Below are 27,012 nucleotides of genomic sequence, written 5' to 3' on the forward strand. Positions count from 1 at the left end.
CTAGAAGAGGCTCCAAAAGGTCCAAGGGGAGCAAGAACATCAAGAAGAAAATTTTGGTCAACTGGTACGCAATGGGCTCATAAAAGGCTACAAACCATGATGATGTTTAAAAGAGTCAAGTAACATAAAGTATAGCTAAGCAAAGTCCTACCCACTGATATAAATTAGCTGAATGCTGCTTAATTACAAAAACACAATCATCTGACCACCCATCTTACATCCAAGGGGCACAATATAGTGAAATGCGTATATGGTGAAATGTAATTCTGGCCTTCCAAATAAAAATCCTGTTGGAACGAATTGGATTGAAATGTATAAACCAGAATCAGGGGTAGGCTCTGGAGGAAAACAGGCTTTCTAAAAATTCTAGAAAGTTGAAGAGAGATATTGTTCAGGTACCCACCTGGGAACAGAACTACTTTCTTCCCCTAGTTGACTATATAGTATTGTTGACCTTGATTTCAGTTTAAGAACTAGGGCATCTTCATGTTTATAAAAATTTTATTAAAATGAGAGGCATGGATAATCAGTTTTCCTGAATGAGACCCAAGTATAAAATCCTGTGGTACAGCAAAAATATATCTTTAGTTTCACATCTGGCAACAGCCTACACACATACAACTGCATATGCCCATTAGGGAAATAGGACCCAGGGGGAAGTTTTGTTATGATAGGCTGCATTCACTTCTACCCTATTTACCAAATCCACTTCTGCTACAATTCTGCATCCTTGGCTAATTAAAAGAGAATGTTACAGTGGGAGTGAGTGTTTTGGAGTCTCTCCCTGTCAATCCATAATCAACCTGAAATACTGCCTGCCCTTTTATAATTAATAAATTCACAAAAAAGTGTACTGATTCTTATTTTTTTCATTAAGTATTTTCTCAATAACAGACACTAAAAGCATAATATGCTATACAATACAATACAGGATAAGAACTACTATTCTAGGGTATAGAATTTGGGAGCCTCAAACATCCATCTTTCCACATTGTTGAAGCCTAGAATGTTTCACTGTTGTTAGCAATGAGAGGTAGCCCACTCCATCATCACCCCAAGATTAGTTATATAGTCATAGGTTAACCCACAGAGCCCTTGCTTTGAGCCCTTCCTTTGAGCCCTTCACCAGATTCTGTGTATTGTGGTGTCCTCTCCTGTCCTAAGCCCCTGCCTCATGAGGACAGGAAGGAGTTGCAATAAAACTGGCCTGGGAGCTGGCCTAAAGACCCAGAGGCTGGAAAAAGCATTCAGGCTGGGCGCGCTGGCTCATGCCTGTAATCCCAGCACTTTGGGAGGCCAAGGCGGTTGGATCGCTTGAGTCCAAAAGTTCGAGACCAGCCTGGGCAACATGGTAAAACCCAGTCTCTACAAATAATACAAAAATTAGCAGGACATGGGGGTGCACACCTGTAGTCCCAGCTGCTTGGGAGGCAAAGGTGGAAGGATCACTTGAGCCCAGGAAGCAGAGGTTGCAGTGAGTCGAGATCATGCCACTGCACTCCAGCCTGGGCAACAGAGTAAGACCCTGTCCCAAAAAAATAAAAAACAAAAAAGCATTCAGTAAGTGCTGAGCAAGGACTCAGTTGTATTACTGAGATGAGTGTTAGAAGACACATGGAAGAGGGCCAGATGGTGGAATAACAAGATCCTAGACAAGTTTCTAGAACGGGAGGTGCCAAAACAGAAACCACCCTACCCACCCTGCTTTCCATTATGCATACAAAAAACACTGCTCTGAATAAGATGCATATGTGAAACACCTACACACTTGACATAAAAGATGCTCAATAAATACTAGTTCTCGCTCTTCTCCACTAATCCCACTCCCTAGCATCGGATAATTATTTTAACAAATTTATACCAAGCTGCTCCTATGGATAGCCAAATGCTAGTTGATAGAAATAAAAAGACAACAACAACAACAACAATAAATACTTCCTGTGCTTACGACCTAGCTACAATAATACTTAAGGAAAAATACACAAAATCACATAAATTAACCAATACAGTGTTTTCTCTATAAATGTTCTTCCTCTTTTTTAAATAGGTATCTGTCTCCATGTTAACAGCCACGACTTCTAAGGTTTCTAAAGCTATGAATACTACTTAAATGTCATACTTTTCTAGAGGAAAGAATATTAAGAAAAAACACTATGTACCTCATATAAGATGTATAAAGAGGCCATGTTCATTGCAGTGAATTAACAAAGTGCAATTGATTCTGGTGCTGCTATACTAAATATGCAGATTATTCTAAACTAATATGAAAGTTTACTAAGTAACTTTCCAGGAAAAAACATTGCATGCCATTTTCTCATCTCTGTTATTCAGGCATCCCTTCCACAGGACATCTGTCTAGTTTACTCAAGCGTGAGATGGCCCTGTGGTGCTATATTTTGCAGAAGTATATAGTGTATAGGTAGCTGACTATTTGCTTTGAAGAAAAAATACATGTCCAAGGCTTCCAGTTTCATAACTACTATTTATTGTGTTGTCTTTTCCTTACAAACATCTGTGCAACATTCAGATAACTGGGTTAGGAATATATCCAAGTGAAACCTTTGGAAATACAGCCAGAAACTAGGTTATAATAAATCATGGCAAAGGGTGGTGAAGCGGACAGCATGACTACACACACCGACAGATGAGCACACACTCATGTGCACACATGAAGGAGACCTTACATCTGAAACACAGCAGTGACATTCAACCAAGGTGTTCGACAAAAACGCTGGCAAACACATGCTAAAAATTTAGGTTGAAATAACAGGGATCAGCTGTGTACTTCCTGTGACACACTTTTTCCCATCTTTAAGAATTTTTACCCTATTTTTTTCAAGCACTGCCTATTCAAATTATAAACTCTGCTTACTGCTTGATGGAATAATGTATTTTATACAATTATTCAAAATAATTTTACATCCAAAGCTCAATAAACAATGAATAAGCTCATATATTTAAAATAATTAGCTGGGCACAGTGGATCACACCTATAATTCCGGCACTTTGGGAGGCTGAGGCTAAAGGATCTCTTGAGCTCAAGAGTTTGAGACCAGCCTGTGGAACAGAATGAGAACTACTTTAAAAATATATTAATTAAAAAAATAATAATTTATGACACTAATGGAATAGTTGAATTTTCCTTAAAATGGTCCTTTTGGATGCTTTATAGCAAATAACTGGGAGAAATAAAAAAAAAGGGAATCAAAAACCCTGAAGTGAGTAAAAATGGAGATTCTATTGAAGCAACAGTAGGTTTATACTTCATTTCACCTCAATCATACAGGCATCCTCCACTATTCTGTAAAACAACTGGGCCAGGCTGCCAAGTTAGCCTGAACTTTATTTTATAGTTTTCACTGCTATGATATGGCAATTGCCCATTACTTTCAAATAATCAATGCATGGTTGAGAACACAGACAAACTAGTTTCTGCTCTAAGAAGCATATCTCTTAGCATTGACAGTTTACACAAAGAGAAATATTTGATTGAATCTGAACTTTTCTATGCTTGATAAGGAAAGAACATTTAAAGCAATAGGGGCAAATCACAATGTTCTTAACCAAAGTTGCCAGATTCTATAAATTCCTTCTGGTTAGTTCCCAAACACTTTGGGGAGGAATCCGCACTTGGAGTTGAATGGAAGAAGAATGGATAAGTAACAGCTACTAGAAAGATACTTGGAAAGTACAGTGCTAACAGTGCTTCCCCCTAGAAAACGTAGCAAAGGCAATTTAAGAACACTAAAATTTTTCCCTCATTAGGAAAAGCTGCCTCACGTGATGTTGTAAATTATATGATGTTTTCCCCAGTCTTTACAAAGTATACCAAGCTGAAAGTGGATCTGTAGGAGATGGTAGTTTCTAAATCACCTCAAAGTCATCTATTTTCTTTTTCATCATCATTTAGGAAACACATTAGTAACCTAAACCTGACTGAACCATACATGAGAGTTAAGAGGAATGAGGTCCTGATTAAACACCTGGATCTCTTTAATAGCAACTTCAATATAATCATCAGTAACCACAGGGCTATGGAATATTAAAACGCTAATGTATGATCCCAAGCAAAGCTTCAGATGAACACCTCTAGCACCATTTGAGGTTTGGGGTTTGGAATTCACCAAATAATAGAGTACGAGCTAAAAAGGCATTTACATTCCAGCACCTGCCACTCATTATCTGCATCTATTTGGGCAAGGAATTAAACCTCTCTGAACTTAGGTTTCTTATCCTCGAAACAGGAAAAACACTACTCACGTGGCCCAGTTCACATAAGATTGTAGCACCAGCAGCAGCAGCAGTAGAAGTAGTAGTAGCAATACAACTTTCATTTTTTGAGTGCTTACTCTGTGCTGTGAACTGAAAACAACATGGTGAGGTGGGATACCATGTTTTATAGATGAGGAAGCTGAGGCTCAGAAATAAGAACTTGCACAGGGTTGCACAATCTGTTACTGGCAGAATCTAAGTGTGAACACTAACTACTCTGACTTCAGAGGTCATGACCTTGTTCACATCTCAAAATGCATTCATATACATCCTCTAATGAGGTAATCCTATTGACTGCACACTGTAAAGGGCAAGGCACCACAGTCATGTAAGGTGTTATTACTATATATTTTTAAAAGTTGCTAAAATGTATTTTCTACTGGATACATAATACTATTCTTAGCAAAAGGACATCAACTCAAGAAACTATGGAAAGGGCATGAATGAATATGCAACTTGGAACCTGAAACAATGAAAAAATAAGACAAATAAAATAGATGTGACAGTTGGTGACATCATTTTGTACATTTGCGCATTCACTCACATCTGCACAGAGCCCCAGCCCACAAACATCAAATATCTCTCAAGACGTCAATGGAAATTGCTGAAAGCATTACAAAGAGCTGGGAGATTTGCTGTGTTTGACTCCACAAGCCAATGCTGACGACTTGGCAGGCTGCTCACAAGAGGTTATTAGGGACATAGGACAAGCATGTTAGGCTGCTAATAGCCTGTGGCCAAGTCTCTCAGGGAAAACAAAGTGCGGCAAGTTAGCAGAGCTGAGCATCTAGACAATGCTTTAGCCTCCTATTTGGTAGCCAAAAACAATCATGGTGAACTGGAAAACTAACAAAGACATATCAACTATCTCTACACTGTCATAATATTTCTAAGCATTTAAAACAGAAGAAAGATTTCATTCGCCAAGGACAGGTCAACGGAAATATGGCTAAATTCATATTATTTGGTTGCAAACACTTTTCCCAGAAATAAGCTCAAAAAAATTGTTCTCTATATTTCTCCTCTACTTTTCTATTTTTTTCTATGAGATTATCCTCACTCCTTCCAGGGCCCCAGGCTGTCCCTCGCATATGCCATCTTAGGCAGCAAAGTCCCAAAAGCTCCTGGCCATCCTACCTCTTCCTTTACTGTGTTGCTGCTCTTCGTTTCTTCTAAAAGAGATAAAATAACAGCCCAAGACCACAGTGTACAGTTTCATAGACTGTTCACTACATAATCTCAGGTGGTGATCACCTCGCAGAAATGGTTTCACTCTCATCCTGGATATGTGCAGTGCACAATGTGTACAACCAAACTCAGCAGCCCTGTGTACAGATCCAACACCAGAACAGGCATGAAGAGTTTTCTGCATTCATCTGTTCATTCACTCATTCAACTCAGACAGATTTATTGTGTCTAGTGTGCACCAGACACTTGGCAGGTCCTAGGCAAATACCAGTAAATAATAGTGTGCAATCCCTGCCCTCAAGGAACTCACGGTCTAGACATGTCAACAATGAGTAATATTACAGAATAAAGCGCATTATGTCTGGGAGGTAGTCTAAAACAGGAGAAAATCCAGACGCGGTCTTAGCACTGAGGAAGGGAGGGCACATCTTACCACATTGGGGTTGACCTTATGTCGAAAGCATGTAATGTTCACCACATAAGGCCAATCATCAGGCTCCATCAGTACCCCAGCAGCATGGGCACAAGTGACATGGAAGGAGGCCGGGCAGCGACCGTAGGAACACTGGATGCAGGCTCCAGAGACCCTCTTAACCCGGTGTCTGCAGAAGATGCATTTCTGGAAGGTTAAAACAGAGAAGAACATCAATTCACATTCTGTAACCCAGTCAGTTCCCACAATTTACAGAATAGTTACCAGAGAAGAAAAAAAAAAAAAAAAACTGATTACATCAACAAGTCCTGACCCCTCCAGGGGCCCCAGTGGTCACAGCATCTGTGGCAATGTAATCTACTTTCTTCAAAGGAAACACACTGCTATGGTCACAGACTGCCAGACATATGTTTAACTATTTCTTGTAGCAAGGAAAGCCAAACACTTTCACACATACTCCTGCAGGCACAGAGCTCGGGAAAAGACCCCAGAGGTACTCCTATAAATAACCCATGAATGTTGAAACTACTTCTGTTTTACCCTCCTGTATGGCAGGTCTTTCTGTGCATCAAGAAGTAGAATATGGGTTTGCAGGACAGGTCATTCTTTCCTAAATTACATGTGGTCTTCAAAAACACCCAAACAGCATAGGGGCAAGTTAAGTTTTCCAAAGACAAGGAAATGTAAAGTGTTAAATGGTCCAATGTGGAAACTAGCGTTTAATAATCCAAATCTGAACCCTTCATGAATGACAAAAAAAATATGCCTCCCAAAGTGAGAAAATTGAAAATCACCCCAAAGGGCATAATTTGGTTGAATATCTATAGCTGATGATGCCTGGGGAAGAGAAGATGAAAATAAAAAACAGCAATAATGATTACCACAATTCGAAAATTAAATTGCATACACTTAGCCCTAAACATTATCAGTACATTTGTTATGAGAGATAGAGAAAAACAGCTTCACTAAATGTAAGTTGTGAACTAATACTTGAGGGTTAGGAAAAAATGGTTGTGGAAAAACATAGGGTTAGGTCTGGAAAGCAGAAGAAACAATGATCAAAAGCCCAAATTTTCATTCTGAAGAGTAAAAAAGGTCTGAAATCTGATCAAATGTTGGTGCTCTTCTTTTATAGGTAGATTTTCTTTCCTGGGACAATAAAGGTACTTAAACTCAAGCCCTTTTGAAGACTAATATTTTATCAGAGACTTGCAAGAATCAATGTGCATTTAACTTCTAACTCTTCATGTCCTCACATCTGATCAGTGGCTTAATCTTTTAGATTCTGTCCCTTAATCTTACACTGATCTCTCCCTACCATCTATACCAACTGCCACTGCCTCCGCCCATGGTGTCTTGCCCAGCATCGTAATGGATTCCCAATGTGTATCTCCATCCTTTATTTCATTCTATCTCCACTTGTCTTCCCCAAAGTTGCCAGAGTGATTTTTTACAACATGAATCTCATGTCACCACCACCGTACTTAATATCCTTCATATAATTAAAAGTTTCTCTTTATCTCCAAGTCACTCCAAAAAAAAAAAAGGGAAAACCATGAGGTGGAAGAGCCAAGTTTGTAAAAGTCCCTTCATGGTCTAAGTGTTACTTCTCACTAGTCCCCATAAGGACCCTATACATTAAGTACTTATGTGATTTCCTTATACATCTAGATTCAATGTACAATTAAGCATTTTTAAGTGGAGGTTGAGGATGTGGCTTAACTGATTAAAAAATCATACACACATATATACACACACAAATACACAGAACCTTAAAACTAAAAAGACATCATAATCTGCCTGAGAGCATTATTTAATATTCTGTCTTGGTATCTCTTTGACAATCCATGCTATCAGTTTCATTACATTTTTCGTAATTTTTAGTATTTTGGTATCTTTTTGTTAGTTCCAATTATTTGAAATGTGATGGCAGATACAAAAGCAAAAACTCCTATCAGGAGCCCCGGGCATTTTCAATCTTTCAAGAATCTAATTATACAACATAGAGGTCAGTGTTTGAATAAGTTAAGATATTGACAGGTATATGAAAGGTGAAATTATGTGTTATTTTCTTAAGATCTTTTAAGAGTAGGACGGTGTTGTGACTTAGCTAATTAAAGCATTGGTATCTCCCAACCTCCATCACCATTAACTTCATTAAACTGAGACTCACCAAAAAGGAGTAAGAAGACAGAATACACTCAAGCCCAGAGAGGATTCAATCCTTGGAGTCTAAGGAGGGACTTGCCCTATTCCAGGAGGACCAGAAGTGGTGACTTCTAAGGACAGAACCACAGTTTCCTTAGAAAGTCAACCTAACAGTAAACTATTATAACTCAATGCTTTGCAAGATGTTTATTCAGAGCTGAGAACACTTAAACATCACACAGGTTCTTGCAGAGACAGAGAACCCCATAAAACCTATGAAGGGAGCTGTTGTGAATGCATCCTGTAAGACAGTTAACATAGTATTTCAGACCCCCATTTTCATTTGCTTGTTGCTAAAATGTTTTTTTTTCCACCCTGGCAGAAAAATCTCTGGAATTTGATGCCTAAAGATACCTGGGCTACAGAATGGAATCTAGTAGGTTAAAGACATCTATGTGCACTTAAGAATGTTACAACGAAATACATGCTATGAAAGAAGTGAATGAAATGCTACCTGGCACTAGAATAACATGAACAGGAATGGTACAATTAATGAATCATGCCTGGGGACAATAGAGGGAAGAAAGCTTTAAGAAAAGCAAAGACGAACTGGATCAAGATGGTACACTAAATCCCTGCTACCACCTATCCAGGCCCAACCCCTACGTAACTACATAGGAAAAAGGATGAAGCCAAAACAGCAATGACAGACAAGAGACAGTGCCATCAGAGGACCAGAACATGTATGGAATTCCTAGACCATGGGAAACAGGTGGAACTAAACCAACAGAGAAACCAAAGTAGGTAAGAACTAATGCAAAATAAGTGTTTGGCAAAGAATATTCTTTAGGCAAAGGATACCAAAGGAGTAAGAATAATTCTCAGCCCCAAAGCCTCAGAGCCACCCCAAACCAAGTATCCACAATTAAAAAAATAAAAAAAAAAAAAGAAAGAAAAAAAGGAAGAATCCATAATTAAAAGAAGCAGAAACCCTGGGTCAACATGAGGTAATTATCTTAAAAACAGTGCCACTCAGAATGTTTTTAACATGATGTTTCTAAAGATCTTTAGGCTGAGAGTGGTGGCTCACGCCTATAATCCCAGTACTTTGGGAGGCTGAGGCAGGTGGATCACCTGAGGTCAGGTGTTCAAGACCAGCCTGGCCAACATGGCAAAACCCCGTTTCTACTAAAAATACAAAAATTAGCCAGGCGTTGTGGTAAGCACCTGTAATCCCAGCTACTTGGGTGGCTGAGGCAGGAGAATCGCTTGAACCCAGGAGGCAGAGGTTGCAGTAAGCCAAAATCACAGCATTGCACTCCAGCCTGGGTAACAGAGTGAGACTCTGTCTCAAAACAAGGAAAAACAAAATCTTTACGCATACTGAGATTTGATAAACACTACTGTAGGATAGGTAGGCTAGTTAATGTTTTCTCTATCCCTAGCCTACTGAGACACTGACAATTCTTTGTAAATTTTATATTAGAGACAGGGTTTTGCCATGCTGCCCAGGCTGGATTTCAAAATCCTGAGCTCAAGCAATTTGCCTGCTTTGGCCTTCCAAAGTGTTGAGATTACAGACATGAGCCATCACGCCTGGCCTTGATTTTGCCTTCAGAATAAAGCCATGAGAATTACTAGAAAATCAAAGTAAATAATATGCCAGGGCAGAGCTCCTGTCTCATCTGAGAGTCAAGGCTAGAGAGGGAAGTAGAAAAAACCTTGAATCAACCCCCAAACTCCTCAAGATAAATGGAGTTTCTGTATAAAAATATATATTAAAAAATAAAAATTAAAAAATAAAATTAAATTAAAAAATAAAATTGAAAAAATTCAAAATAGAAAAGTGTATGTTCTGCAGGGAGGGGAATGAAAGAAGGTTAGAGAGCACTGGACTCCAGGGAGCTGATCACCCAGCCAAAAGCTGTTAGTGGGTATCCTTGACAGGACAGTTCTGGCAAGGCTGATGACAAGAACAGAAGTGGCTCTCTTCCACCTCAGGGTTCCAGCACATCTTGGTGGGGCCACTGAATTTGCATTTCTAACAAGTTCCCAGTGATACTGATGCTGTTGATCCACAGCTCACACTTTGAGAACCATGAGGTTACCGGGTTAAAAAGTGAAAAGGTGTCACTCATACCGACAGCTTCTAGTACAAGGGAGTTAAGGAAGTGCAATGATTTTTTTTCACCTATTCTTCAGTGTCAAGGGCTGAGAGAATCCTCAGGCAGGTGTGATTTATAGAGCACTGTACTTGCCTGGGGGACTGGATTTCCATACTTATTCCAGCAGCATAGACCATTAAGGCTACTAATGGATTGAGGAAGTAATGAAGTATCTGGCAATGAGGCTTTGTATATCATTAGATTTCCTTGAATCTTGGCAAAGGGCATCAAGAAATGATGAGCTGTGAAGGAGCTGGAGGTTCAAAGCACATCTCCTTCCCCCTTTTTCCTGTTAATATGATTTCTGATATTTTTTGTTGTTGTTTTGCTAGTTTTATGATTCTTTTTTCTTACACAAATAGGCAGGTAATTCCAAAACAGGTGTGAATGCTTTTTAATTATTGTTTCCTGATTAAGTCACAGGCTAATGATAATGAGACATTAGCTAATTTCTTTCTCCTTTTGCCCCCTAAGGACACTTTTTCTAAGCATCACACAGCAAGTTAACACTCCCAGCTCAAACAGGGAACAATGTTTGGCTCAACGGACATCACTATTGCTGCAGGCAAATCAGAGGATTGAGGCTAAAACCTTCAGTTTGCTCCAAGTCCTTAAATACAGGGTTTGTAATAGAATCCTTTGATTTTTAACCCTACCTGTAAGATTTATGTTCCGCTCATTAGTATTCATTAAGTCAATCACTCATGTGTCAATACCAGCTAGCACTGGGGGAAGTCTGAGTTCTACAGTAAAGAGGATAGTCTAGCCACAATAAAATGCAGAATGGAACAACTACCATTTGAGAGTGAGATTCAGAAGGAGAAGAGAGAGTAGATTAATAAAGAGAAATCAAGTTATCTAGTCAGCTAAAGAGTGGCTGGGGAGGGAAGGAAATGGAGGACATTGAAAAGCAAGGTCCCCAGTGCACTGACACCACAGGGTTTGGGCTGTTTTGTGAGAGGCAGCAATTAATATGCAGCCTCACCCACATATGAGTGATATGACAAAACAAATCCTGTTTACTTGGGCAACTGGTCATAACATGATAAGTCCTCTGTCTCTCTTCCCCAAAAGTTATTTCTTATGCACTCCGAGTTCAGAGCATTAAAATAAATGGCTCATAATGCCAAGTGTGTTGAATTAAATCCTTATCATAAATAAGGTATCAGAAGCCATTTATCTCATAGCTTTTTGTTTGGTGAGATTCACCCTGCAAAAGGTGAGAAAGCTAAGAAAAGTCAAGTAGCAGGGAAAGGCCAGTGGGATGAGCTCAGCTAGGCCAAGAGACAGAGCTAAAAAAAATGGACAGAGGTGGCCAGGGATCAGATATAAGGTTACATGTATTCAAAATAAGGCTAATGAGTCACTGTTGGCACTGATAAAATGTTAAATAAAAATCACAAAAGAATTCTAAAACTGGAAAGGCCAAGGCAGTGCAGACACAGACAAATTAACAAATGACTTGTGCAAAGTACTACACCAACAGCACAGTCATACTTTGTTTCATTTTGGATCAACAGATACATCACAAGGAAGACCAAGTAAGAATCCTTTTGGAAGCACCTTTTAAGCCAAGTAGCAGAACAATGACTGTACTAAACAGCCATTAACCATATGAATGTTCCCTTAATGCATATAATGTATTAATTCATTCTTTCATCCATTTCAATACTTACTAAATATCTTCTATGCAAGATCATTTTGCAAAATGCAAAGGCACACGGAAAAATGAAAAAGATACACAATCTTTGTATTTAAGGAACTTAATTTGGTATAAAAAATAGCTATAACAAAAGCTTTACAGCCATAATCACAATAGGAAAGATAAAACACTGCTAGATTTAAGAGACGATTGGACTGGCAGGGCAAGGCGAGGAAGCATGTGAGCCTCACCTGGTTACCTACCTCCACCCAGCCCTCAAACCATTCTACTGAGCACATCTAGAAGAGGGGCAGGCGAGGCTGAACTTCATGACAGCTACCTGCGGGCCACCAAACACAGGAAAAGGAAGCAGGTATGACTCTACTTTGATGACTCAGGTCACGGAGGAGCCCATGATGTGGCAGGAGAATGTAGGCAGCTCGCCTCTGCACCACTCTGAACTGAAGGCCAAGAGTTACCGAGACCAGACACAGCTGGATGAGTTCCATCCTGATGGCTCCCAAGAACGCACAATAAAGCAAAAACAGGGTTTCTCTCAAAGTTTTCTGTAATTAATTTCTCGGAGTTTAGATGCTATGTGCAGTGCGTCAGCACCAGGTCAGACGCTGCACTGGAGGGTTATTGGCAGACATGCTGCACGCTGGCTGAGAATGCAGCCGCAGGGACCCAGGGCCTGCCTTATGGCTCAGAGAAGCTACCCAGCAGGGTTTTAAAGCAATAAGAATGCCACTAAGAAGTAGACTGTAAGCTTATCCTGAAGGACTAGCAGGCTTCAGCCACTACATGTGGGAGTGGGATGAAGAAGGAGGAAAAACATTCTAGATGGAAGTAATAAAGCTCAGAGGTGAAAAAACATAAGCAAAATGGAGTCAGGAAGTATGAGCACAGCCAAGGGATGGCAGGCTGAAAAGCTGGGATCCTGAAAGGCCTTGGACTGTACTCTGGCACAAACTGCACTTGCCCAGGTGAGAGACTCACAATCGCTTAATAGTTGCAGCTAATTTTTAGGTGGAAATTAGGACTACCATTTTATTACAATTCTCTGAGTGGCTCTGGGTTAAACCTCAGGCAATCAAGCAATTCTACAGACCAGACCACCCAGAAAATCAGCATGATCTTTAGCTGGAAATGCCTGTTGGTCAGGCATGTCTCTTTGTCCATCTTTTGCTCCTTTAGAGTTGGACAAATTCTAACCTGCCTTTTTATTAAAGGCAGGTTACGAGCTAAGTATCTGGGCAGTATCTGGGGAGTACCTTGACCAATTGCCATACTCCTCTAGTATGCCATACTCCTCTAGTCTCCCAGGTAGGGAATATATAATATCCTCCCAGGTAGGGAGAATATGTAATAAACTCCCAGGTAGGGAATATGTAATATTTCATAGTTGTCTGTCTGACTTCACAGTCTGACCTGGCTGGGAATTCTAGCTTGGCACAGGAATAAGGGCAAGTCACTGAAACTGCAAAACTAACATGGCCCAAACAGACAGAAGTGAATGGGTGAGAAGGCTGTGGATGAAACAGGCCAGCCTCTGGATGCTTCCTGCCCTTTTTTCCTAGACCCCTCTTAGCAGAAAATAGTGCTTCCCCTCTGCACTTAACTACCTGTGCTATGCAGAAAACGCACACATAAAAGCAGCATTTACAAAGAAATTAAATATTAAAGGCAACATTACAATCTCATGTTGAAAGAAGCACTTTGCTGATAGCATACAGCAGCATTTGCTGATGAATCACAAAATAAGCAATTGTTATGTATGTTGGAAAAAAAATCAATCACTTACCATTTTTATTTCTCTCATAGCCTGTTTGGGTTCCATCCTTTATTTCAAATTTAAAGGGCAAAAGGGGCACACAATTATAGCATATAGAGAGCTTTATTCTGAATACTTATTAAGTGCCACCAAACATCTTTCAGCTGATGGGTGGGGAAAGAAAGCCTCCTAAACCACAAAATAGGTGTTTTCTAAGTACTTCTGTATTTGCATTTTTATTTCTTTTTATGTTCCTATTAAAGAGCACCTATTTCCTAAAGGAAATTCCATTATTTGAAATTACTGTTTACACAAATCCTTACTCTCATTGGATAAAGCATTTATTAGTTGAACTCAGAATTACTGAATTATTTGGTTAACAAAAGTCACTCTGTCCCTTCTGATACAACTGTACCCTGCTAGAGTCACTGATGTGTATGCTCTCCACCCTATAAAAATCTGCCCAGATTCGTTTAATTACTTATTACTTAGAAGAACACCTTAATTCTATTCAACTTACCTAGTTTTAGATCTCTCTGAATTAATGTTGGAAACCATAATATTTTAATGATTGAATTCACATTAGTTAAATTAAAGGACACATAATTTTCCCATATGGCACAATTTAGGAAGGCTGGCTTACAAGCTCTCTATTGCTCCAAGAACAAGCAAAAAAAAAAAAAAAAATCTTTGTTTATTATGAATATCAGGTATGATTTGCTATTGGCATTACGGAAGCAAGGACTAGTACACATTTTCTATTCATTTTTGGCCTTGGGCCTGAAGGCCTAAAGGTATCTGAGAAAAAAAACAACAGGATAAATCAAAAATAAGAACTAATTATCCTTAGCAAGATTTGTTCTTGGGCAGTGCAAATATCCAACAGCATGAAAGGTTGCAGCTGTGATTTGCTGATGTTTTTTCAGAGAGGAGTGTATAGTTCCTCAAATCTCTGTTTCATGTAAGTTTACTGAAACATATTCATTTATGAGGATCGGGGTGGAACAGTAAAGGTATCTCTGATTCATGGATGTGCAATGAAGAAATTGTGTCCCACAAGTGAATTTCAAGCACCTCTATCCTGTCCAACTTCCCCCAGGCATTTTTTAACAGTTTAGATGAACCTTTGTAGATATTCCTGCTATATATACTTACCTTGGTTAGAGTGGTTGGGAAAAGGAACAATAAAAAGATCTCATCATTTTTCTTTGATAACTACACAAGCTGCTACGCTGGGGTATTCTTCCTTTTCTGAACACCAGAAGCTATCCCAAGGCCCCTGAGTGCATCTGACCCTTATTAGAAACTGTCACCCATGAATTGTTCTGTCTGTGACCTGCCACAACCTCTTTGCCTCTTGTCTTTCAATTATGCTAGCAGCAGCCCACATTGAGGAAATTTATGATTGAGTTGAAATACCCGCACACTGTGTCTCCAAATAAAACTGAGGAAGCAGTGATGAAAAGCTATAAAGTCAATGCAGTGCAGACATGTCCCGGGTGACCTTTCAGAGGAAGCACCTTTTCAGGGGAGACAACTGCAGCTGTGAGAAGAGTTAACTTAGTATAGGGTTAGGGTTCCTCCACATGGACACAGGCTGTCCAGTCCAGAGCCCATCCCTTCTCCTGTAGCCCCCAACCACCACCTTCCTCTACGTAAGTATCTGAGATGGTTGTTACAAGAGAAAAATCACGCAGCAGTGAGTTTGTAGATTTGTCTTCTAGATAAGATAAATTTGGGGTTTCCAATCTCAAGTGGCCCTTAAGGTCACTTAGAAATTCCTTTTACCTTTCCCAACTTAAGGAATGGACAAAAGGTAGTAAAACAGGCACTGTTAAAGCCTGAACCCTAACCCTGCCACCATGTGGCTTTGCACTGTATTACTCATCAGGATACTGCTTCCGGATTATTCAGGCCGACTTCCTTTGAGGACGAGTAAATGGTCAATATTTCTGCAGTGATCTATTTGTGATTAGAACAATGGGTCACTTCTCCAAGCTTAGTTGCTTCACTGGATAGGTAAGGATGGTAACAGCACCTATTCCTCATGAAGCTGCCCTTAAAAAAATAGCATACATAAGAGGTTTAGCACAGTACCTGATACACATTAAAAGGTAAATAATGCTGCCCTTATCCTTCAATAAATCTGTTTTAAAACATTACCTCTCTTCAACCAGAACCAAAGTCCTCACATTCTAAAGACAGTCATGCCTCTTCCTTCACCTAGATAATACAAGTCACAGGGCATGAAATTCCTCAACTTCCCTCCCCTCTACCTTTAGATCCACAGACAGTTTCAAAATATTTATGCTTATAATTACTTAGACATTATACAACTAAGTACTTAACGCATTAATAGATTGCTATAGTACAAACTGATTTTTATAATATTTTAATAACTGTACTTCAACATAATTGTTTCCTCTGTAATCCTGTATATTTTAAATACCAAAAAAGTATTTTTCTGACAAGAGGTCCATACGCTTTACCAAAAACTGCCAAAGGAGTCCAGGACACACACACGCAAAAAAACCCAGATGAAGAACAATGAAAAATGCTGACCATCCAATGCCAAGTGAGAAGCTTGGATTATAAGTTACATGAATACAGTAACAATAATCATGCACACATGTGAACAGAGATAAAATGAATAAGCAAAAATGAAGAACATCATGGTGTAATTAGGGGAGGCTTGAGTTTTCCTTTTTTTTTCGTGTTGTTATTTTATTATTTTTATAATAAATAATGAAAAAAGATGGAGCATAAACCCTGATTATCTTTAGAGCTATTTTATTCGTCATATTGTTTCAGACTCAGAACTGGCAGATTCACTCTCACAATGAATCAACAACACCATGCTCTACCCTTCATTTTCCTGTGTTTCCTGTTAGCCATTAACAGGTCCTCAAAAGAGGGGTGGCCACAACAAAGGAGTAAGGTAAATTCAAACATGCACATTTTCTTCATGGAAGTAACACCACCCCAACTACATTACCTACAATGTTTTTTTTCTGTCATGAAAAATTGGATGACTGACTCCAAACAGATATTGGACAAGCCCAACAATTAACTCTTTAGCCAAAGAGTGAGAACATTAACTTTTAAAAGTTCATTTCAATTAAAAGTAAATATTTTGTGGATGCTAGGCCACACTTTACCTATTCTTGGCATGGCTTTTATAATGCACTTTCCATTCTCCCTCTATTTCTTAATGGAATCTTCTCAATATTTAAAAATTCCATTTCTGTGAGATCTCTTCAAACAGAACAGTCAATTACCCAAGCAGATGTGTGCAAGAACACGTTCATACTCTAAAAGACGTGTACCACTTATGTTCTGGCTCACTGGCAATCATAAAACTAAAGTGTGGTCTTCTATCATCTCCAGGACTTTTGTGAAAGATGAAGATTACCCAGTCCATCCTGGAATTCCTATACCTCCATTTCTCTATGGGTGCCTACGTATCAATAAGAAGCCCACAGAAGAAGTGCCCAGCAAGCTTCATGGCAGTAAAAGACAAAGTGCTTCTAAGTGTAGGTACATATATATTTTACCGCTTCAACTGTGAGGCCAAAGTGGTAGTTTTCAATGGTAAATTATGAAGAGAAACATCTTTCTCTAGAATCCTATCCAAACAGCCCTGGTCAGATTAATGCAAAATGAGGACAGAGAAAGAAGAGTTCAAGGCCTCTAGTTTTTTGTAATAAAGGTAACACTTGCAGTTCATGATACGCTCACTGCCATCAAAGCAGATTTTCAGGCTAACTCAATACCCTTACCCCCACCTGGCAGAGTAAAGGAGAGTGCATAGGAGTCCCAGCTCTCCCACTAAGATGCAGGTTACCATGTCCCTCTGAGCCTCAGGTTCCACAGCTGTACTTCAGAGGATTACTGTGGTGATTAATGGAATAATGGATACAGAAGTGCTCTCTAAACAAAAAGAGGCATCACAAACACGGTCATTCCTACTATTTTCTTTCAAAGATGAAGAAGAAGAAGAAGAAGAAAAAAGAAACAGCAGAATGTAATAATACATCAGTTCTTTTCAGTTTGCCAATACAAAAGGCCAAAGAGCTTGGGTATAAGATCCACATAGGACAAAAAAATCAGATCACCCCAGTTATCAGGGGTATATATGAAAAAGGGACAAAAAGTAAGTGACGTTAAACAAATAACACTTCAGGAAACAGCGCAGAGAAGCATGTGCTGAGCCCAGGGTCTCAGACCTGTGTCAGGACAAGCATCACCAACTCTTCTTCCTTCTTCTCGATCTAATCTCTACCAGGTTCCCTGGTCAGGCCTGCCTCAGCACCATGTGACTTTTCCTGCCCATGTCTTCCCAGTCGCAGGCTGATGTGTTCATTCTTCAACCCTTGCTTCCCATTTTCATGGCAAGTGTGATGGCCAAGGCTTAACTCAATATTCTCAGTCTATGTCTCTCAGATTTATTTTTATGGAGAGAAAAAAACATCCTTGTCAGATTCAGGGTTTTCAGCCAGGACTTTGAAGTATTTTGTTTTTGTAGCCATGTTTAGTAAATTTTTTTTTTTTATAAATACATTCACTAAAATCACGCATCTACCTAACTCTTAACAAAAGATAAGAAACTAGACATCTGTGCCCAAATATATTTCTTAAAGTATAGGGGATGTGTATTTCTGCCTTTTCCTAGAGGGAAAAACTCTTTCTTTAAATGATTTTAAGTGTAAAGTGTTTTAGTGAAAAAAAATTCTATAGTAGTGGAGTGGAAAAATTATTGTACTCTATTACTAGACTTGTGTGAAGTTTGCCGAAATCTTTTTTTTTTCTTTTATTGCCTATGTTTATCCAGTTTGCCAAAATCTTCCACAGCTTTCATCTCTCTCCCAAGTGAATTCAGACCTCCACTCTGGACTTGTACTGGGTTAAAGCCATTCTCATGACAGTGACAAAAGAAAGTTTCCATTGAAAACCATCTGAGAGCCTCGAAAGAAAGAGTCACCTGGTCAGGTTCATTTGAAATATTCATGAACTCAACAGAAGATCTGATTAAAAATAGAGCCCCCAAGCAATGGAGGTTTTGGGGGGTTTTCCTCAAATTTTAGGCTTTATAATAGTGTTTTCACAACATGGCCCACCTGCCCATAAAATGCTTCCATGCTCCACTAGTACTAATAGTTTCACTTGTAAACACATAACAGACATGAATAGGATGTTCAATTCATTCTTCCCCTTGCAAGAAAAGTACAGTTCTCAGTAGTCACACATAAGAAATCTTAACAATGGATTGATATTCTGGTGTGTACCTATTTTTGAAAGTGACAGCTGGACACACTGGACATATCACAGGAAACATATATTCTTACAACGTGAGTCAAAGATAAACATGCCTAGAAAACTATACCTGCTGAGGGAAGGAGGAGACACCACACATCTAACAGACATGTAGAAATAGTGTTATGGTTTTGACTATTCTGCAATTCTGAACCTTCTATGGGGAGGTCAATCATAAACACAAGCAGTCCATTCCAAAGTCACTCCTTCATTTGACCACACCAGGCACTAATGCAAAGGAAGCTTAACCCTTCTGAAAACATTTTAAACCTGACCAAATTAAAAGTAGCACCAGAGGGATTTTTTTTTTTTTAGCAAGAACCCACAAGCAATTTACTTGACTAGAGGGAAAAGTGCAAATAAATCCTTTATCACAAAATAGCTTCTTGAATCTTTCTACCAATAAACCTCCCATCCCTCCAAGAATGCCTATCCTCCCTGCTGATAACAAGCTGTGGAGATAAATATTTTATTTTTTTCTACAAAACCCCAAATGATGTTTTCAAATAAAATAAAAATAAATCTACTACAAGCTACTGTCAAAAATGGTCCTAGAAGAGGTAAATGTCATTTTAAAGGCTGTGTGTTAAAATATTTAGGAGAAGGAATCTGCTTGTCAAGTTCCAACAGGAAGCTCTGAAGAGGTTATAAGTGCATCTATCAAATTTTCATCTACCTTAAGGCTGACCTACTGGGGAAACCACAGAAAGCCTAGCCCTGTGTAATGAGGGAGCTGGAAGGGCTGGCGGTTTCAAGCATTAGACAGCAACAAGGTCACAATCAAGTACAAAGATGAGGCTTGGGGGATTCTGCAGTGATTCCCCAGGGAAGATGCACTGGCATGGGTAGGCAGGCAGCTGCATTCTGCTTTAAGCCACAGTTCAAGCTTAGGAATGGAACCCAGCTGATGGCCATTCAAAATCCCTCGTGAGAACTCTGACCTCTCATGCCAAATCTAGCAAAGCAGCACCCACCAAATCTGAGCTAAAGAAAGGCCGAGCCAGCAAAATATGGCAAGGTTTTGTTTTTGTTTTTTTTTTTTTAAGTCTAATTTAAAGTGTTTCCACATCCCCACCCTTTGGGAATTATATGCAGTGACTTTTTTTTAAACAAGGAAAATTTGGTTTTAAAGAGTTTATGGGAACATTTAACTTGGACTGGAAAGGTTATTTGCTCAGTATTAGGCTAAAAGCCAAAATCCACTTTTAACCAGAGATGATTTTCATATTATACCTCACAAGAGTATTGTGTCATGTGAGCAGGCTGCAACGATAAGCAGTGAAGTGAAGTTACGACTTCCCCCAAAGACTCATTAAAATGTATTATTAAGTAGAAAAATTCAGAAAATCCAAAAGGAACCCGTCTAACAGTAAAAATGCTTTCCAACTTATTATTTCCTTTGCTCTGCCTTCCTACAAATACCACTAAGTCAATACTGTGAAGAACTCGATCCTGCTGCAAAAGATGAAAATGCCTCAAAGTTGTGCTCCACTATGATGCTCTGTATATAATTTTTCCCTTAAATGTGCTATGGAGGAACATATGATGACTTCAAGTGACTGCAAAAAAATAAAATAAAATAAACCTGTGAGGATTCTACAATTTGATTTTTTTACACTATTCAACCCACAAAATACATTAAAACATGGTAAATTAGAAACATTTACCTAGAAAAAAATGACACTTTCCAATTTTGATTTTTATAATTCCAAATTTTAGCAGCTCCAATATTTTTCTTTTTCCTTCCTGTTTTGTTTTTTAACTCATCTTGATTTTTTTTCTCATCAATTCTTGAAAATTTTCCCCTACCACTTCAATTTTTAAAAAGTAACGATTTCATTTAAGTCAGGCAAATGTGCTTTAAGAGAGCTGGACAAAATATCGGCTTTCTTACCAGATCCTACAAAAATGTGAAAGCACACTTGCAAAGGAGTTCCAAGCTGCTATGGAAACAGCTTTTTTTTTTCTTTTTCTTTTTTTTCCAAAATAACAGTACTCCTGGCTTAGGACTGCTGGCATGCAAGCTTCCAGTCCAAGCCCATTGACAGCTTGTGGAGTGGACAGATGAGGCATGGAAAATATTTTAAATTAGTTCATTTATCTTGTTGAGACACAGGAAATGGCGACAAATCTCTCACATAAGGAATACAGAAAGACAATGCACCTCCTGTAATGTGCAGCAAATGTAGTCCATTAAGACAAACCTTTCAGACGATTGCATATTATCTAATAATAGCCACACCTCATATGTTGAAGGAATATTTTATCATTAAAAGATCCAGAAAGCTGGCTAGAAATCATGGACTACTTCTGAATTTTAACAGACTCAAATTTTAGAAGTCAAATAGTTTTGAATCAATGTTTTTGAGTGATCCTAAGCAGACTGTGGGTCAATACTAGTATAGAAAAATGTAATAAAGAACTGTAATTTCTTAAAGGAGAGTTTTAAAATGCCACATTTTAGGATAAGACAACAAGAGTTGGATTAAAGAGAGAATGTGATGCTCCCTTAAATGTGAACGAACAAAACAGCATTTCTCCTGGGTCCCATTCCAGGGTTCATATCAACAAGTACTTTTGGCCCCATGGCTCCTGCCCACTTCAAGGGTCCTTCCCAGGCAGATAAAGCAGGGCCTTCAGGCCGGGAGGAAGAAGCAAGTGGATACAGGGGAGCCAAACACTGGTCTCAGGATTGGTTGTACCAAAATCACTAGGAATCAGAGAATCCTGCTAAAGATACTGTCCACCTCTGCCCCGCCACCAGAAATTCTGATTCATAGATCTAAATGGGAGCCCAGAAATCTGTATTTTTGATAAGTACCTCAAAGCAATTCTAATGCAAAGCCACATTTAAAAATCACTGTAGGATTACAAATCAGCATTCTCCATAAACTGGAGGTAGATAGAATTTTGAAAAACTATGTGCCCTCTCACACAATTTGAAGTGGACACAAAATTTCTCATCATAAGTTTACATAATTGTAGAAGCTATACTTCTTGTGGATTAAATATTGACATTTAGAAATAAAACATGTATCTCTAAATACCATTGTCATTTGATAACTCCATCATCCATTTAACAAATAAAAGAACAGGCTCTTCTTTAACGTTTTGTAGCATTCCTTATTCCCTTTAAATTTATATTACTTCTATTCCACTTTCCCTCCAGAATTTTATCTGAATGTAAGATAATTTTATGCCTGAAACTCTTTTAGTTATCACTGTACCATAATCCTCTTTAACGAAAATATGCATATTAATTGAAGTTTAACTTTTTTTTTAAATTTCCTATGACAAGCCTCTAAGTTTTAAAAAACCTCTAGTTTGGCTATTATACTTATTTTCAGTTTATAACTGATCAAAGCTACACATGTACTATAACATTGGTAATTATTAAAGAAAAATATATTTTTATTGGAAATGTATCTCAATCAGATAGATGAAGCTTTTAAAAATTATTTTATGAATGTATGTTACACACTGCTGGAGTTAAGGCATGTTTCTGTGTCATTTTAATTATATTCTTTTTTCAAAAAAAAAAACCTTCATATTAAAAACTAAATGGGATTTGAGGGGTTTTGATGCAGTAATGTCTCTTATTTCTTGTGAACTCTTTCTGAGTTATATGCCTAAATGCACACTGGTCAGAACCCATCACTGTGTATCAGCTGACATCACTTGGGTACTCCTTTAATTCTGTCAAAAGTGAAAAAAAAAAAAAAAAGAGCCACCTAAGTTGCAATAAAAAGTCTTGTTGTCCAGCTACTCCATTCATTCCCTTTTCCAGCTTTATGAGAGCCAGTATTTTGCATCTGGCATGCCAGAGGTCTTCAACCACAGGGCAGAGTACAACGGTGAACTCAGAGACGCATGGGAGATCAAAGATAGATGGCGGAAAGACAAACTGTCTGCCCCACTCTGTGAGGGAGAGGGGACAAGAGACCCTGCAGACTGCAGGCTGGCTCTCAGGCAGATCAGCTTTAGAAAAAAGTATGTTTGAGAGTTGGGATATAGAAAAGAACTGTCCTTGTAACTGTCTTTATAAAGGGTACATGGGTGTGTGTGTGTATCAGTTGGAAGACCCCGGCCAGATGATCTTGCATGCATAGTCCATGATCTCAGGAATCTGCTGGTAACCCCGTAGCAGTTATCTGAGGAGAAAATCAAAGGCCAGAGAACACACACAAGGCAATCCAGACAGGATCAAAGGCTGAACAGGGTGGTGCCTAGCACAGCACTTACCTAAGGGCAGTGTGGCAGGAGGAGCAGATGGACTGGAACTGAGAATGAGGGTGGGCGTCTCTCTTAGAGCAAGCCTATTCCAACGTGGACTCACCCATTTCTCACAAGCCTCACCTTTCTAAAAAAGATCCCATTGAGAAACAGCACAAAGTGTGGATGGTCACTTGCCTCTGTGACAGATGGCATATTTACTCAACAGAGTAATAACTATTCCAATGCTGGTGTTGCAGCAATCACTGTATATAAGAGGACACACAACAAAAATGCTGTTTGGCCTAACTCAGAAATTCACAATTAGGGCCAGTGGAGTTATAAAATACAGAAATATCTACCAATTTTAGATGATATAAAAAAATTCCTGTTTGCTCTAGGATCAAATATGCTGGAAAAGAATAACTGTTTTTGTTTTTTTTGAGACGGGGTCTGGGTCTGTCACTCAGGCTGGAGTGCAGTGGCATGATCTCGGCTCACTGCAACCTCCGCCTCCTGGGTTCAAGCAATTCTCCTGCCTCAGCCTCCCAAGTAGCTGGGACTACAGGCACATGCCACTACGCCTGGCTAATGTTTTTGCATTTTTAGTAGACACGGGATTTTGCCATGTTGGCCAGGCTGGTCTCGAACTCCTGACTTCAGGTGATCCACTTGCCTCAGCCTCCCAAAGTGCTGGGATTACAGGCATGAGCCACCGCACCTGGCCCAATATTTTTTTTTTTAATGAAAAAAAAAAAGAAAGAAAAAGGGAAAAAATATCTAAGTTCCTCTGAGACTGCATGCTCCATTCACTTCAGGAGGGGTTAACGCATAGGCCCAGTGGGGAGCTCCGTTTTCTATAAATGCTCAGATTATCCCACCATGCAGTCTGAGAAGATAAATGTAACAGAAAAAAAAATTAAAATATAAAAAAACCCTCCCGCTCCTTTGAGTAGGGAAGGAGTGGCAGGAACCATAAACCTAAACACCAGCCTCCTTCTCACAGGTTTCAATATGATGCCATCCTCAAGCAAAATTAAATGTCATCCTAGACCGGAGCTGTTCCAGGGTCAGCCATCATGACCCCGTATTTTACAGTGTAAAAGTCAGGTTAAGCAACAGACCTGAAAAAAAGCCTGTTTTTCTCCCTCTTTGTTGTTCCTCATAGTTCTCTCTAAACAATTAGATTTTATTAGAAACAACTTTTGGCACAGCACACTGGCTCTCTGAAACAAGGAAAAAGAAAAAGCAAGAAAAATCTTAGAATGGGAATTCAGCAACTGAAAAAAGTCATGTGTTTTAGAGATGAAGAAACTGAGGTCTGAAGAAGTGTTTGCTCACTGCCACACAACAATGGCCCTGAGCCAAATATGCCCCTTCAAAGGCCAGTGTGCTCCTCCTCCGCCACAGGGCTCCAAGGCCCCTTCCTGGTTTCATTCTGCCTTGCCACTCTGGCCTTCTCTCAGTACTCTGCTGTGCTGAGCGCCTTTCCACCTCAGGGTCCTTGAATACACCCTTCCTTTACCTGGTTAACTGTTCTTCCAACCTTACCTTCATCTTGGCCACACCTACTGGTCTTTTAGTTCTTAAATGTCATTCCTTCAGAGCCATCCATTCTTGACCCTCCAAATTAGGTCAGGCCCCCTGATGGGCACTCTCACGGCACAACACTTCTTCATAACTAATCATTTGTTTAACGTATCTCTCTTCATAGATCTATGAGGCCCAAGAACACCTGAACTCATATGTTATTGTTCATCTTTATAAGGAACTGCTCAGGAACTGGAACATGGTAAGTGCCCATTCAATATCTGTAGATAAACTTAATGAAAATAATCAACTACATGTTAGATATTGCTTTGAGGGTATTACATATTCCATTCATTGAGGTAAACAATAGTATTATTACTGTGTTACAGATGAAGAAGCTGAGCCACAGAGCAGTTCAAAAACTACACTAAGATCGTGCAGCTCCTAAATGGACAGATTGTTTAAAATATATACAATGTAGCACTGGGAATCATTGATGATAGCAGCTTTATGAATAGTCATGCAGACCTACACAAGGCCATAATCAATGCTTTGAAAGTTATTAAGGAGAAGGCCTATTAACATAATGGGCCCTATTCTAGGGCACTATGTGGGCATTTTCTAAATGCACTTCATAACAGACTATCATTCATGTTCCAGTAACAATCATCTCTAACACCATAGTGGCTAACAAAACGTTTGTCTTGCTCATGTTGAATCTTGGTTGCGGCTCTGCTCCAGGTCTTGCTTAAGCTAGGACCCAGGCTGAGAGAGCAGCCCCTATATGAACTATGCCATTCTCACAAATGGGAAAACAAAGAGAGATGGTGGCACCATGTAGTGGCTCCTAAAGCTTCAGCTGAGTAGTGGCACAGGTCGTCAACACCTATGTTAAGTTAGAAGCCCAGGGCTCATGATCTCTTCTTCCTAAGCTCCCCAGCACAGTTAGAAGCAAGAAACTAACGCCATTAAATTCCTTGTTTTCACTAAAATGTTCTAAGACAGCAAACACTAGGTTACCCAGAGCCTTGACTTCCCTCAGCACTTGATTACAAGGATCCAAAGATGATAATTTGAGTAACTCTGCCACTGCACACTATAATTCTCCATAGCTTTTTTGTCCTCTCTCTACATAATGTTTTTACTCATACAATCTTTGCCCAAATGAAAAATCCCTGTTGAGGAATTCAAACCAAATTCTCAGAGTTACAGTGGACACAACCTCTTCTATCTTACCTTTGAAAGAAGTGATGATAGGGAAGGAACATAATCTATCCAACAATTTTACTGTTTAAACAATGCAATCACCTTGTCTCACACACACACACACACACACACACACACACACACATCAGTCATGTGCTACATGGGACGTTTCAGTCAATGACAAATGGCATATCCCATGGTGGTCCCATAAGATTGTAATACCTAATTTTGGCTGTATCTTTTCTATGTTTAGATATACAAGTACTTAGCATTGTGTTATAACTGCCTACCATACTCAGTAAAATAGCATGCTGTAGCAGCCCCATGAAGGCTAGGAGCAATAGGCTATACCATATAGCCTAGATGTACAGTAGTCTATGCCATCAAGGTTTGCATAGGCACACTCTATGTTTGCACACAGACAAAACTGCGTAATGATGCACTTCTCAGAATGCATCCCCATTGTTAAGCAATGCACACTGAATATATCTAATCCAAAAGTTCAAAGTCTAAAATGTTCCAAAGTTTGAAATTTTTGAATGCCAACAAAACACTCAACAGAAATGCCCATTGGAGTATTTCAGATCTTGGATTTACAGATTAGGAACAATCAACCAGTAAGTATATAATGCAAGTATTACAAAATCCAAAATCTGAAACACTTCTGGTAACAAGAATTTTGGATAACAGATGCTCAACCTCAATGTGTATATGGGTCTATGTGTGTGACTTGAAATACTGACTCAGAATGGGGAGGAAATGTTCCTGAACTGTTGAGTATATCCAGGCTTATGAACACAGAGAACTCTACTTATTCGATAAATAATTTAAAAAATGCAAGCACTTCATAAAAATAGATAATAGAGAAACTGCAGGTCCACCCCTGCTGGAGACTGAACTATAAACAATGGCTATTAATATCAATAGTAAACAAAGAAAAAGTCCTTAATGTTTGGTACTATATTTTATCATTTCTCCTAAATCTGACAATTTTTTTTGCATACAACTTGATTATTAATTCTACTGAAAAAAAGGCATAAGTCCCTTTTGTCAGCTCTGTGTTTTGCTACTGCAAATGCCTGACAAAATTGCCTGCTTCATTGTTTATTCCCTGCAGATCTTCCTGCCT

The 27,012-nt window shown here is 39.1% G+C and overlaps 1 protein-coding gene across 12 annotated transcripts in view; it reads right to left on the bottom strand.

Moving 5' to 3' along the window:
• KDM4C (lysine demethylase 4C) overlaps positions 1-27,012 on the bottom strand; it is a 412,741-nt gene that overhangs the window by 65,459 nt on the left and 320,270 nt on the right. For 9 of the 12 annotated variants that reach the window (XM_054519941.2, XM_063713994.1, XM_054519940.1 and 6 more), the window contains 2 exons: positions 5,894-6,079; positions 4,261-4,362 (listed from right to left, as the gene is read on the bottom strand). In XM_054519941.2, coding sequence (XP_054375916.1) covers positions 4,261-4,362; positions 5,894-6,079 — 288 coding nt within the window. The remainder of the gene's footprint in view (positions 1-4,260; positions 4,363-5,893; positions 6,080-27,012) is intronic. The other 3 variants (XM_024251879.3, XM_063713996.1, XM_063713997.1) reach the window with 1 other exon arrangement.

The sequence above is a fragment of the Pongo abelii genome, chromosome 13 (assembly GCF_028885655.2).
Source record: "Pongo abelii isolate AG06213 chromosome 13, NHGRI_mPonAbe1-v2.0_pri, whole genome shotgun sequence".
Classification (NCBI taxonomy): domain Eukaryota; kingdom Metazoa; phylum Chordata; class Mammalia; order Primates; family Hominidae; genus Pongo; species Pongo abelii.